The sequence below is a fragment of the Leuciscus leuciscus genome (assembly GCF_965113295.1).
Source record: "Leuciscus leuciscus genome assembly, chromosome: 4".
Lineage (NCBI taxonomy): Eukaryota > Metazoa > Chordata > Actinopteri > Cypriniformes > Leuciscidae > Leuciscus > Leuciscus leuciscus.
This window is the reverse complement of record NC_138728.1, coordinates 4462569-4477519: the sequence shown is the minus strand read 5'-3', so window position 1 is coordinate 4477519 and position 14951 is coordinate 4462569. Positions and strand designations below refer to the sequence as shown.

At 36.5% G+C, this 14951-nt stretch overlaps 1 protein-coding gene across 29 annotated transcripts in view; it reads left to right on the top strand.

Annotated features, from left to right (window-relative positions):
* LOC309497957 (sialic acid-binding Ig-like lectin 14) overlaps positions 1-14951 on the top strand; it is a 216727-nt gene that overhangs the window by 86118 nt on the left and 115658 nt on the right. For 2 of the 29 annotated variants that reach the window (XM_082168378.1, XM_082168375.1), the window contains exons 1-4: positions 1402-2147; positions 2607-2670; positions 2798-3160; positions 3600-3664. The exons of 1 other annotated variant lie outside the window; for it this stretch is intronic. In XM_082168378.1, the coding sequence (XP_082024504.1) occupies positions 2622-2670; positions 2798-3160; positions 3600-3664 (477 nt within the window). In that variant the 5' untranslated portion in view covers positions 1402-2147; positions 2607-2621. Of the gene's footprint in view, positions 1-1351; positions 2148-2599; positions 2671-2797; positions 3161-3599; positions 3698-14951 lie in introns of those variants that run through there. 26 more of the 29 variants (XM_082168358.1, XM_082168389.1, XM_082168379.1 and 23 more) reach the window with 22 other exon arrangements.

Sequence of the window (14951 nt, the reverse complement as noted above, 5' to 3'; positions counted from 1 at the left end):
AGATTGCAGGTCTAGTTTCACAACTTTGACCAAAAATTAAAACTGTAAATATACAAACTTTATATTTGAATGTATGTACTTATTGCATTTTTATACATAACTTCATAGTTATTTTACACAGAAAAACTATATAAGATAATTACTGTAGATAGACAGAGCATTATTATAAAATAACTTTATGTATGCCTAGGTAGCATAGGTTACTATGATACCCTAACTGACAAAAATGCCGAAAATAAGGCAAAAGGACAATCCAGTGGTGATTTAAGTGGAATCGTAACACATCCGGCACAGCTCCGGTAGGCGGAATCGTTTCACGCACCCGTTACGCATCTGTAACGGGATGATCAGGCGGTGCTGGATCGGCGCTGGCACATATCCGCAACAACCCCTAAAAACAGACCAGAAACGGCTTCGGCCCGATGTGCGTTTGGACTCAGGAACGAGTCCGTGAGGCGGATGCGTGCCAGGCCCGGCTCTATCGTTTTGCGGTTGCGGCCCTGTTCCGTTACAGCGTACAGTGGCTATCTGGGAAGGGACACAGATGCTAGCTTTATTGCTCAATGTTATTTCAGGGTTTTGATCTTCTCTCAACTGAGGGAGCACAGCCTGTATTTTATTGTATTATGACGACTATTTAATATTACCTCTAAACTTTGACTAGGCTAGGCATGTTGCATATTAATTGTTCTAGAAACCTCAAAGCATATTTTATGTTTGTGTATTTTGTGCTACTCCAAAATGATGTTCTAGTTGAGGTCATTTTTAGTGTATGTAGGGCCCTTACATAAACTCAAGCCCAGAGGCCCCAGACCCCTCAGTCCTGCCCTGATTGCATTTATTTGTGCTACTGTTTGTAATTTGGTCATTTGGTGTTTTATTACTGACTGTAGAAAAGCTCCTTAGCGTTGAGCCCTGTAAATAAAGTAGAATCCCTTTCAAGACCTGCCTCTTTTATTATAAAATAAAGTTTTGTTACAGGGAAAAAATCAAATAATGTTATAACTCTGGGCCCACCAGGAATTTCACTTGGCCCACCTTATATCTCAAAGCTGGAGCCGGGCCATGTGATCAGTTCACGTGCCACGATCTGTCACGTCACATTTAGGAGAGCTAAAATTATATTTATTGTTTGAATTTCATAATAAAATTGATAGAATTAGAAATATACTGTTTCATATCATTTAAACCTGCTCTGTCTTGTCTGTTAGTGTCAATGTTCTCTTTGCTTCACGATTTTTCACTGCGTGATAAAATGCATGTGCCGTGAGAGCGTGTCAGTGTCAATAGCGTGAATCTCATGTTGAATGCGTGAGAGTTGGCAGCTCTGCAAGTTGTTATCTTCTGAGCTATTCTGAGATGTGTCTGAAGACCGCGCCTTTTGCTTCATATTTAATAGCACTCCATTATGATCGCTGTTGATGAGGAGATTAATATGATCGAGATTCACTAATGTGTACCTGAGCGTGGCAGAACTGACTCCTCCCTCCATCAAGACCATTGTTAATACGCTAAATAAAATATTTATTAAAACTTATTTTATTTTTAAGGTTCTTAATGACAAATTTTTGATGAAAGTGACACTGAGAGTAATTAATTTTTTATTGGTGTAATTGGAAACAAGCTTCCATACATTTGATCATCGGTGTCGGAATTAGAGAAACAAACATGAAACAAAACAGCAGTATTTGCTGAAATCTGTTCTGCTTTCGGTTTCACTCAGTATCTTGGGTACGAAAGAATCTGCAAGCTATTTAGTCCTGAATTTCCCATGTTTCTTACTGTAATACTATAATAGCCAACCTTAAAAAGTAAGAAACGCGAAGAAATGAAATGTTAATGTTTCCTTAACAGATTGCGTTTTAAATGTGATTCAACACTTATTCCTGAATAATATTTAGTAATTATTAAGCGTTACTGGATCTCACAAGATGTTTCAAGTAAATATAAAAAAACATTTTTTTGAATATTATTCAATAAGCTTCATACTGATTAGCATATATTACTCAGTCAGGCTATAGTTATTTAGTTCGGACTGAAAGGGGAAGTGGTAAAACTCTAATAGAAGTAAAGACGTGTTGTTTTCACACACAGATCTCCCTCTATCCAGTGTAGAAGAGTCACAGTCGCTCTTTCACTCTTCTCCGGTAAGTCATTTACACACAACACACTAAAACTTCTGTCGTTTAGAGATTTTAAACATGTCCAAGATTAAACTGTTTTTAATCTTTCTAAAAAATTTTTTTTACATTTTTCAGTGATTTAGAATTTGGATTTAGAAAATAATATGTTTACACCAACAGCTAAAAATTCATATTCAAGTTTAAAAAGGAAATAACTGCTGTTAAGTTTATAAACTCTAAAAAATAAATATTCCAAAAGAGTGTTTTTTCACAGCGATTCCATAGAAGAACAATTAATGGAAACTTTCAGTGAACACTTTAAAAAAAAAATCTTAATATGAAGAACCTTTTAATAATCTAAAGAACATTGTTTTTTCACTATAAAGAAGCTTTTATGGAATGGAAAGATTCAATGGATGTTAAAGGTTCTTCAGTTTATTTTAAGAGTGTATATGATTGTGTGTTTGTATTTTCTGTTGTAAGGTGGAGTGAATGTAAATGATGGAAATATCTGTGACGTTCCTCCTCACTGGATGTCTGATACAAGGTTTCATTCTTATAGATTATTCCTCTGCTGAATTAATATTCTGAAAGCATTTCCATATGAATAAGTGCAGCGGTTTATTCTGCATGTAAACTCTGTGTGATCAGTTCTTCTTGTCTGTGTGTTTTAGGAGTTTTTTGTGGCTTTAGTATCAGTCTGCCGAAGAGAGTAGAAGCTCTAAATGGATCCTGTGTTTTCATACCCTGCACATTTGATATTGATCAAAGTTTTAAAAAAGACCTCACTGAAGATTCAAATAGAATATGGTATAAAGACGGAAACCCTCCCACTGTAGTGTTTAACTCCAGTCGCCCCGACACTGCATCGTTAAAAGGAGAAATATTTGGCACTCCTACAGAGAAAAACTGCACCACCCGCTTCCATAATGTCCATCAGAGTGATAATGGGTCGTATTACTTCAGACTTGAAGGCAGCGGAGGACTGAAATATAACTACAACAAACCTGAATACAAAGTTGAAATTGCTGTCATAAGTGAGTGTCATATTGTTCATGCTGCTTCTATCTAAATGTAAGTGTGGCGCGGCCATTAGTAACATGATTGTGCAAAGCTTCTGGTGACATTCACTACCAGTTATTAACTTGTACAAAAACTGTCTGTTATGCTGCTTTATATTGCAAACTAGTAATTGTTATCATATTATTTTGATTTATTATCATAAACACACTGGTTTGTAGTGCAAATAATTTTACCAGTTACTGCAGAGTTATTCTTCTAATCATTTACTAATATGCGGCTTATGAATTGGAAGTCTCGCACATTCACAGAAAATAGCTTATGTCTGCGATGCAAAATGAGTTGGATAATGTTACTGGACATAAATAATAAATAAATCTACTACTGTAAAATATGTGCCTTCATTATTGGATATGATAATCCTGTAATGTTTGACTGTATCTCTATGTGTTGTAGATTCTCCACCCGAACCCACAGTGAATCTGTTTAAGGATCAGCAGAAGGTGAAGGAGGTGACGGAGGTGACAGAGGTGAAAGAGGTGGAGGTGACGGAGGTGAAGGAGGGAAGCTCTGTGAATCTGCGCTGCTGGACTAAGATCTTCTGTTCCTCTCGTCCAGCAAATCTCACATGGACCTCGTCTCCTGAACATCTCCTCAACGAGAGCGTCACACAACAGCAGCGTCAGGAGCAAACTGAGCTCATCTCTGATCTGATCTTCACTGTAACTCTCCGTCATCATTTAGCCACTTTCACCTGCACTGTAACACACCAGCTTCAGAAGCAGATCACAAAACAAGAGACCCGTACGCTACGTGTTCAGTGTAAGACGTATTTCAATCAATTCTGACTGATCATCTAGAATTAGAACTGCAAATCGTAACATAATTGCCTGAATGTTTTTCTCTCCATTAGATGCTCCTAAAAACACATCTGCGCATGTAAGTGCATCTGGTATTGTTCTGGAGGGCCGTTCAGTGACTCTGAGCTGCAGCAGTGATGCAAACCCACCGGTGCTCCACTACACCTGGTACAGAGACACTGAAGAACCACTGAAACCAGTGCAGAGCGGACAGAACCTGACCATCAGCAACACCGACCCGACACACAGCGGACGATACGTCTGTACAGCTCAGAACGAACACGGCGCTCAGAACGCATCAGTGATGCTGGACGTCCAGTGTGAGAATCAAGAGGCTCTTCTAATTTACTCACAGTCATTACTATATCAGACTTCAGATTTCAGACTTTATACACACATATATACTAGAAGTATAAAATATTGCATATAATTTATTTTATATGCAGAGAAAGAGAGCGAGGAATAGTGTAAATAAATACACAAAATATTAATTATACATATTATATTAAAATTATTTTATATACCTTTTTAAATATAAAAACTATAAACTATAAAAACAACCGCTACTATAAATGATCTTTGCTTAAACAGTTTTTTCAACCTTTACTAGGCTTGTAAATGTACAGTGAACAACAAGAACTAAATGCAAATATAATAAACATGATTTTGTAGTCATTTAACCTGCTGACAGCGGACCCTTTTTACATGGATGAGAAAATGTGTACGATTTAAAGGGGTGGTATAATGCCCTTTTCACAAGATGTAAAATAAATCTCTGATGTCCCCAGAGTGTGTATGTGAAGTTTTAGCTCAAAATACCCCACAGATATTTTTATATAGCATGTTAAAATTGTCAATTTTTGAGGGTGAGCAAAAACACACCGTTTTGTGTCTGTTCCTTTAAATGCAAATGAGCTGCTGCTCCCGGCACAGGGGGCGGAGCTTCAACAGCTTGCACTCACACAGGCATGCACTGAAAATTTCAAAGACTTTTAGCCATTTATGTTCAAACCGGATTCAGACAATGATGGAGAGACTCAAGAAGAAGTGACAACATGTAGAATGCAACAGAACATTTCTGAATGTTTAGTTGATGAATTTATGTAGCTTATGTGTAGTTATCTTCTGGTCATTGATTAGCATATTCTGTCTTGATAATCTATAAATCGTGTTCCGGGGCGGGGTTTATGTAAATTTAAGGGTTAGTGATGTCACTAATCCTAGAGGAATGTTGTGTAGTCTCTACCAGCCGTTTGTTGTAGTCCTTTAAAAAGCAATTGAACTTTGAGCGTTGTCACTTTGCAGTGTTGTTTATGCTCAAACAGCAACATTACACACTAACTAAAGTTAGAAAAGTGAAATCATAAATCAACCACCCCCTTGAAAAGTATTTTTTATTTGTCACTAATTCCTTCCCATAATTACATTAGTCTTATTTCATTGCATTAATGACTTTACAATTGTTAAAAATATTTTTTTGATGGCCTAAATTTTTCTCTCCTCCATTAGATGCTCCTAAAAACACATCTGCGCATGTAAATGCATCTGGTATTGTTCTGGAGGGCCGTTCAGTGACTCTGAGCTGCAGCAGTGATGCAAACCCACCGGTGCTCCACTACACCTGGTACAGAGACACTGAAGAACCACTGAAACCAGTGCAGAGCGGACAGAACCTGACCATCAGCAACACCGACCCGACACACAGCCGACGATACGTCTGTACAGCTCAGAACGAACACGGCGCTCAGAACGCATCAGTGATGCTGGACGTCCAGTGTGAGTATCAAGAGGCTCTTCTAATTTACTCACAGTCATTACTATATCAGACTTCAGATTTCAGACTTGATACATACACACATATATACTAGAAGTATAAAATATTGCATATAATTTATTTTATATGCAGAGAAAGAGAGAGGAATAGTGTAAATAAATACACAAAATATAAATTATAGATATTATATTAAAAGTATTTTATATATATTTTTAAATATAAAAACTATAAACTATAAAAACAACCGCTACTATAAATGATCTTCGCTTAAACAGTTTTTTCAACCTTTACTAGGCTTGTAAATGTACAGTGAACAACAAGAACTAAATGCAAATATAATAAACATGACTTTGTAGTCCTTTAACCCTCTGAGGTCTGAGCTGTTTTCTGGGCCCTGGAGGTGTTCTGACATGCTCTGACATTTGTGTTTTTTTCTGTTACTAGTGACATTTTCATGGCTAAAGTCTAATTACACTGTATTCAGCACAAACTCTGCTACAATAATATATCAGCAGCATGTATGTAAAAGTTTGTAGTTTTGAGATAATGACATTTATGCGTGGTTTGTGAAAATACAAAAAAAAATTCTCACTGAAATAAGGCCATGAAACCCATACTGATTATTTCTTCACAAGACTTTTGAAAATTGTATGACATAGCCTAGAATATTTGCTCCAAAACTATGTGAAAATCACCCTGACTGCTCATTCAGATAAGACAATATATTGATTTAAAATTTCTAAGACGTGTTTTGTGTGACAAAGCCATATGCGAAGAGGCGTGGTCATCTCATGAATATGTAAGCTTTTCACACCTGAGAAAGACAAAGACACTCCCCTAACTGCCCTATTAGGAGCGATCAGGCCCAGTCATTCAGAGCAACCTTGCACAAAGAATGAGGAGATTTAAAAAAGAATGGCTTTTAGATTGTTTGGATTTATTTACAACACAACACAATCCAAAAATACAAATGACAAAAGAGCACATTGAAAACAATGATCCAAAGACAGAGACCTTTGTGCCATTCCTAAAAACATACCTTTCATTTCCAAGGTGTTTGATTTTCACTTTACCATGTTCATGTACAGAGACTCATGTGAATGTTGAAGTCAGCAGGACTCAGTTGCATCTGGTCCCTGAAAGAAAAAAGAAAAAAAAGAAAAAACTGTGAACATACTGATATCAAGAGAAACTATAGGGCTGCACGATTTTGGGAATAGATTTTAGATTTTTCTGGTTAAAATTTCTTTTTAAAATTCACAGAATACACACACACACACACGTTTCCAACAATATATAATGAAAACCAGGTTTGTTGTGCCTTGTAGGCATAGGCTACGCAGTGCTGCATAAAATAATAATAACAATAAATTAAATCTTCCAAAAGATTTCAAGAACAACTACGCTAGAGAAAAATATATTGATTATCATATGTTACTTCAAATGTTTCCATTTGTTATGATGATATGAAATGAGATAATAGTAAAAACATAAAGCCTAATGTTTGGTGCATTTTTCCTTTCAAACGCAATCGCGCTCCAAAATATGATGCATTCAAACGCACAGCGCGCTCCAAAATATGATACTCAAACCCACAGCGCGCTCCAAAATATGATAGCCTACATTCAAACGCGATCGCGCTCCAAAATATTAAACATTATGGTTATACATATCTATGTTTGAGCAGATATCCACAAACAGTATTTAACAGTAAACACGGGTCTAAATAGTATAATATTCACCATATATCTAGCAACAGTTCAACTGCAATGTGAAGTTTATGCAACAATACCATAAACTAATAAGTAAGAATTTCTTACCTTACATCTTTCTTGTCTTCAAATCGCGTTCTTCTTCTTCTGAGTTAAATCCAATGTAAGCTCAGACGTGTCTTCCAAACTGGACGAAAAGCAGAGACTTGTGAAGTGTTTTGGTGTTTTGTGTTTGAGGTAACGAGGGCGTTCGCGTTCCATGTGGAGATTTGCATGTGAATCTCTTTTGCGCGAGTGGGCGTGTCGAATTAAAAAGTAATTAGCAAGCGTTTGAGATACTGGACATCCTGTTGGTTTTATACAAATTACTTAAACAGAGAATATTTGTTTTCAGTTTGAATCCGATTATTTAAAAGTACACACTTAAATGTGTATAAAGGTATATGGCTCATAAATGTGTGAGAAGGATTCGCTGAGTTATGTTTCAGTTTATAGACGTGCTCAAGAAAAAAAAGTTCACCGCGACGGAGAGGCAGAACGCACACCCTGTTTATTTTTGAGGGTGAGCAAAAACACACCGTTTTGTGTCTGTTCCTTTAAATGCAAATTAGCTGCTGCTCCCGGCACAGGGGGCCGAGCTTCAACAGCTTGCACTCACACAGGCATGCACTGAAAATTTCAAAGACTTTTAGCCATTTATGTTCAAACCGGATTCAGACAATGATGGAGAGACTCAAGAAGAAGTGACAACATGTAGAATGCAACAGAACATTTCTGAATGTTTAGTTGATGAATTTATGTAGCTTATGTGTAGTTATCTTCTGGTCATTGATTAGCATATTCTGTCTTGATAATCTATAAATCGTGTTCCGGGGGCGGGGTTTATGTAAATTTAAGGGTTAGTGATGTCACTAATCCTAGAGGAATGTTGTGTAGTCTCTACCAGCCGTTTGTTGTAGTCCTTAAAAAGCAATTGAACTTTGAGCGTTGTCACTTTGCAGTGTTGTTTATGCTCAAACAGCAACATTACACACTAACTAAAGTTAGAAAAGTGAAATCATAAATCAACCACCCCCTTGAAAAGTATTTTTTATTTGTCACTAATTCCTTCCCATATTTACATTAGTCTTATTTCATTGCATTAATGACTTTACAATTGTTAAAAATAATTTTTTGATGGCCTACATTTTTCTCTCCTCCATTAGATGCTCCTAAAAACACATCTGCGCATGTAAATGCATCTGGTATTGTTCTGGAGGGTCGTTCAATGACTCTGAGCTGCAGCAGTGATGCAAACCCACCGGTGCTCAACTACATCTGGTGCAGAGACACTGAAGAACCACTGAAACCAGTGCAGAGCGGACAGAACCTGACCATCAGCAACACCGACCCGACACACAGCGGACGATACGTCTGTACAGCTCAGAACGAACACGGCGCTCAGAACGCATCAGTGATGCTGGACGTCCAGTGTGAGTATCAAGAGGCTCTTCTAATTTACTCACAGTCATTACTATATCAGACTTCAGATTTCAGACTTTATACACACATATATACTAGAAGTATAAAATATTGCATATCATTTATTTTATATGCAGAGAAAGAGAGAGAGGAATAGTGTAAATAAATACACAAAATATAAATTATACATATTATATTAAAATTATTTGATATACATTTTTAAATATAAAAACTATAAACTATAAAAACAACCGCTACTATAAATGATCTACGCTTAAACAGTTTTTTCAACCTTTACTAGGCTTGTAAATGTACAGTGAACGACAAGAACTAAATGCAAATATAATAAACATGACTTTGTAGTCATTTAACCTGCTGACAGCGGACCCTTTTTACATGGATGAGAAAATGTGTACGATTTAAAGGGGTGGTATAATGCCCTTTTCACAAGATGTAAAATATATCTCTGATGTCCCCAGAGTGTGTATGTGAAGTTTTAGCTCAAAATACCCCACAGATATTTTTATATAGCATGTTAAAATTGTCAATTTTTGAGGGTGAGCAAAAACACACCGTTTTGTGTCTGTTCCTTTAAATGCAAATGAGCTGCTGCTCCCGGCACAGGGGGCGGAGCTTCAACAGCTTGCACTCACACAGGCATGCACTGAAAATTTCAAAGACTTTTAGCCATTTATGTTCAAACCGGATTCAGACAATGATGGAGAGACTCAAGAAGAAGTGACAACATGTAGAATGCAACAGAACATTTCTGAATGTTTAGTTGATGAATTTATGTAGCTTATGTGTAGTTATCTTCTGGTCATTTATTAGCATATTCTGTCTTGATAATCTATAAATCGTGTTCCGGGGGCGGGGTTTATGTAAATTTAAGGGTTAGTGATGTCACTAATCATGGAGGAATGTTGTGTAGTCTCTACCAGCCGTTTGTTGTAGTCCTTAAAAAGCAATTGAACTTTGAGCGTTGTCACTTTGCAGTGTTGTTTATGCTCAAACAGCAACATTACACACTAACTAAAGTTAGAAAAGTGAAATCATAAATCAACCACCCCCTTGAAAAGTTTTTTTTATTTGTCACTAATTCCTTCCCATACTTACATTAGTCTTATTTCATTGCATTAATGACTTTACAATTGTTAAAAAAAAATTTTTGATGGCCTACATTTTTCTCTCCTCCATTAGATGCTCCTAAAAACACATCTGCGCATGTAAATGCATCTGGTTTTGTTCTGGAGGGTCGTTCAATGACTCTGAGCTGCAGCAGTGATGCAAACCCACCGGTGCTCAACTACATCTGGTGCAGAGACACTGAAGAACCACTGAAACCAGTGCAGAGCGGACAGAACCTGACCATCAGCAACACCGACCCGACACACAGCGGACGATACGTCTGTACAGCTCAGAACGAACACGGCGCTCAGAACTCATCAGTGATGCTGGACGTCCAGTGTGAGTATCAAGAGGCTCTTCTAATTTACTCACAGTCATTACTATATCAGACTTCAGATTTCAGACTTTATACACACATATATACTAGAAGTATAAAATATTGCATATCATTTATTTTATATGCAGAGAAAGAGAGAGAGGAATAGTGTAAATAAATACACAAAATATAAATTATACATATTATATTAAAATTATTTTATATACATTTTTAAATATAAAAACTATAAAGTATAAAAACAACCGCTACTATAAATGATCTTCGCTTAAACAGTTTTTTCAACCTTTACTAGGCTTGTAAATGTACAGTGAACGACAAGAACTAAATGCAAATATAATAAACATGACTTTGTAGTCCTTTGACCTGCTGACAGCGGACCCTTTTTACATGGATGAGAAAATGTGTACGATTTAAAGGGGTGGTATAATGCCCTTTTCACAAGATGTAAAATAAATCTCTGATGTCCCCAGAGTGTGTATGTGAAGTTTTAGCTCAAAATACCCCACAGATATTTTTATATAGCATGTTAAAATTGTCAATTTTTGAGGGTGAGCAAAAACACACCGTTTTGTGTCTGTTCCTTTAAATGCAAATGAGCTGCTGCTCCCGGCACAGGGGGCGGAGCTTCAACAGCTTGCACTCACACACACTGAAAATATCAAAAACTTTTAGCCATTTATGTTCAAACCGGATTCAGACAATGATGGAGAGACTCAAGAAGAAGTGACAACATGTAGAATGCAACAGAACATTTCTGAATGTTTAGTTGATGAATTTATGTAGCTTATGTGTAGTTATCTTCTGGTCATTTATTAGCATATTCTGTCTTGATAATCTATAAATCGTGTTCCGGGGGCGGGGTTTATGTAAATTTAAGGGTTAGTGATGTCACTAATCCTAGAGGAAGGTTGTGTAGTCTCTACCAGCCGTTTGTTGTAGTCCTTAACCCTTTAAGACCGACGGGAGCGCCGGCGCTCCCGTTTGCGTGTGTCTGTTTAAGAGCCTATAGAAACTGAAACCAAATCGCTAGCTCAATAACTCTTTTTGCATACAAAACCAGAGATGTAACATGTTCAGATCAAGCCTCCAACATGCTCCTGTTGCGTTCTTTTCACCCTCTAATGAGTCTGTACAAATTGCGTAATATGCGTTTACAAAAAAAAAAACCACACAAAAATGCATTGCACGTCTTTGCACACATGTTCTGTAGATCTGCGATTGATAGTTACATCTTCCGATGCTCATTGACGTATCACGTTCTGTGCACTATGACCCCAAAGGTTGTCACATGTTGTGACGTCACACGCTGCGTCATTTGACCATGCGTTTGACTCCCATTTGCTGTACTGGTATGTTTCTCTCTTTTCGTTATTGTCTTTTTATCATTGCTTCATTTTATCATTTATTTCTCCTTTACACACTCACAAATACACTTTTACAAATGCAAGCACATTCACACACACACACACACACACGCGCGCGCACGTAACATAGTCTAAACGAAAGTACATGGACGCGGATGTTTTGGCAATACTAATTGCGTCCGATGAAGATGAACTCTCCGTCTGCTCATCGGCTCCAGATTCCGTTTCAAGGACGAAGCCGACTTTCTTGAAGGAATAGATCCGTCCCAGGAAGAAAGCCAGGTGTGCAGCCAAAGAAAGAAATGACGTGCAGTGCATTGTGTTTTTTTTCTTTTTTTTCTTTGTTTTTGTAAACGCATATTACGCAATTTGTACAGACTCAAATGAGTGTATCTTAGAAACTAATTTATGTAAACAGTTCAAATAAATTCTGTATAGTTTTAAATTGTTTTATCAGGAAGAAAGCCAGGTATGCAGCCAAAGAAAGAAATGATGTGCAATGCATTTTTGTGTTTTTTGTTTGTTTGTTTGTTTTTCTTTTGTATTTGTAAACGCATATTACGCAATTTGTAGAGACCTATAAACAGGGTTGGGGAGTAACGGAATACATGTAATGGCGTTATGTAATCAGGATACAAAAATCCAGTAACTGTAATCCGTTACAGTTACGTAAAAAAACATAGTAATCAGATTATAGTTACATTTTGAAAAAAGGGGGAATACTTTCAGGATTACAATGGTTTAATTTAAAACTAAATAAGTATTTTGGCATAATAACACTATATTAAGCGCTGCTTGATTTTACAGAAGTTCCTGGTTCTGTTGCCAGTAATGACTCACGTGTGCCACGCGCTGGTGCATGTGCAAATAGCAGCTGTCTACAATCTCCTCAGACGCAGATTGAATCACTGCTAGTAGAAACGATCTGCGGGTAAAATCGCTTTTAATTCATGGAAATTCCGCTGCTATTTTGTAGAAATTAGGAGAGTAGCTTTTTTAGTACCCAAAATGTCCTTTCTTAATCTCTTCTCACGTAACGGGATGTTCGCTGTCTAGGTAGCGTAGGGGAACTCCCACTGCCAACGCCCCACGTCCAGTCAGGCAAATTAAGAAAGATCACGGCTTTAGTCAACATGTAGGCCTATTTTAAAATAAACTAATATGTAGATTGTGAAAAATGTTAAATGTTGTGTTTTTATTTTTTAGTTAAAAATTAGTTAAAAATAAAACAAAATAATCTGTAATACCATACATTAGCCACTAGATGTCTGTATAGCCCTTTACATAAATATATATTCAGGCATGTGTGTATATATTTGCAAATATTGTACACTGGACCAAATTCTTAATAAAAAAAAAAATTGTTTAATAATATTTCTTCTTGCTTGACTTTATTTATATACGTGACCTTGAAGTAATCCCAAAGTAATCAGTTACATTACTTTCATATTATAGTACTTGGATTACGTTACTGAATACTTTTTTTATGAAGTAATTTGTAACTGTAACGGAATACATTTTTAAAGTAACCCTCCCAAGCCTGCCTATAAATGAGTGTATCTTAGAAACTAATTTATGTAAACAGTTCAAATCAATTCTGTATAGTTTAAAATCGTTTTATGCACGTTTTTCACATTGACAAGTTTGAGGTTGGCATTTATCAAATTTCTGTATTGAATAAAACATGTAGAAAAAAAATATGATTTTTTTTATTATTATTTTTTATTGCACTTTTGAGATATTTATCTAGTTACTATTGATTTATTACAAATATAGCCTTCAAATTGGGAAAGTAAGGATTATTTTGATGTATGGCATATGAAAATGCTCAAAAGAATGACAGCACAGCATGTAAAAATACAAAGATATACTCTGGCAGAACTGTTCTATGGTAGGTCATAAAGGGTTAAAAAGCAATTGAACTTTGAGCGTTGTCACTTTGCAGTGTTGTTTATGCTCAAACAGCAACATTACACACTAACTAAAGTTAGAAAAGTGAAATCATAAATCAACCACCCCCTTGAAAAGTATTTTTTATTTGTCACTAATTCCTTCCCATAATTACATTAGTCTTATTTCATTGCATTAATGACTTTACAATTGTTAAAAATAATTTTTGTGATGGCCTAAATTTTTCTCTCCTCCATTAGATGCTCCTAAAAACACATCTGCGCATGTAAGTGCATCTGGTATTGTTCTGGAGGGCCGTTCAGTGACTCTGAGCTGCAGCAGTGATGCAAACCCACCGGTGCTCCACTACACCTGGTACAGAGACACTGAAGAACCACTGAAACCAGTGCAGAGCGGACAGAACCTGACCATCAGCAACACCGACCCGACACACAGCCGACGATACGTCTGTACAGCTCAGAACGAACACGGCGCTCAGAACGCATCAGTGATGCTGGACGTCCAGTGTGAGTATCAAGAGGCTCTTCTAATTTACTCACAGTCATTACTATATCAGACTTCAGATTTCAGACTTGATACATACACACATATATACTAGAAGTATAAAATATTGCATATAATTTATTTTATATGCAGAGAAAGAGAGAGGAATAGTGTAAATAAATACACAAAATATAAATTATAGATATTATATTAAAAGTATTTTATATATATTTTTAAATATAAAAACTATAAACTATAAAAACAACCGCTACTATAAATGATCTTCGCTTAAACAGTTTTTTCAACCTTTTCTAGGCTTGTAAATGTACAGTGAACAACAAGAACTAAATGCAAATATAATAAACATGACTTTGTAGTCCTTTAACCTGCTGACAGCGGACCCTTTTTACATGGATGAGAAAATGTGTATGATTTAAAGGGGTGGTATAATGCTCTTTTCACAAGATGTAAAATAAATCTCTGATATCCCCAGAGTGTGTATGTGAAGTTTTAGCTCAAAATACCCCACAGACATTTTTATATAGCATGTTAAAATTGTCCATTTATGAGGGTGAGCAAAAACACACCGTTTTGTGTCTGTTCCTTTAAATGCAAATGAGCTGCTGCTCCCGGCACAGGGGGCGGAGCTTCAACAGCTTGCACTCACACAGGCATGCACTGAAAATTTCAAAGACTTTTAGCCATTTATGTTCAAACCGGATTCAGACAATGATGGAGAGACTCAAGAAGAAGTGACAACATGTAGAATGCAACAGAA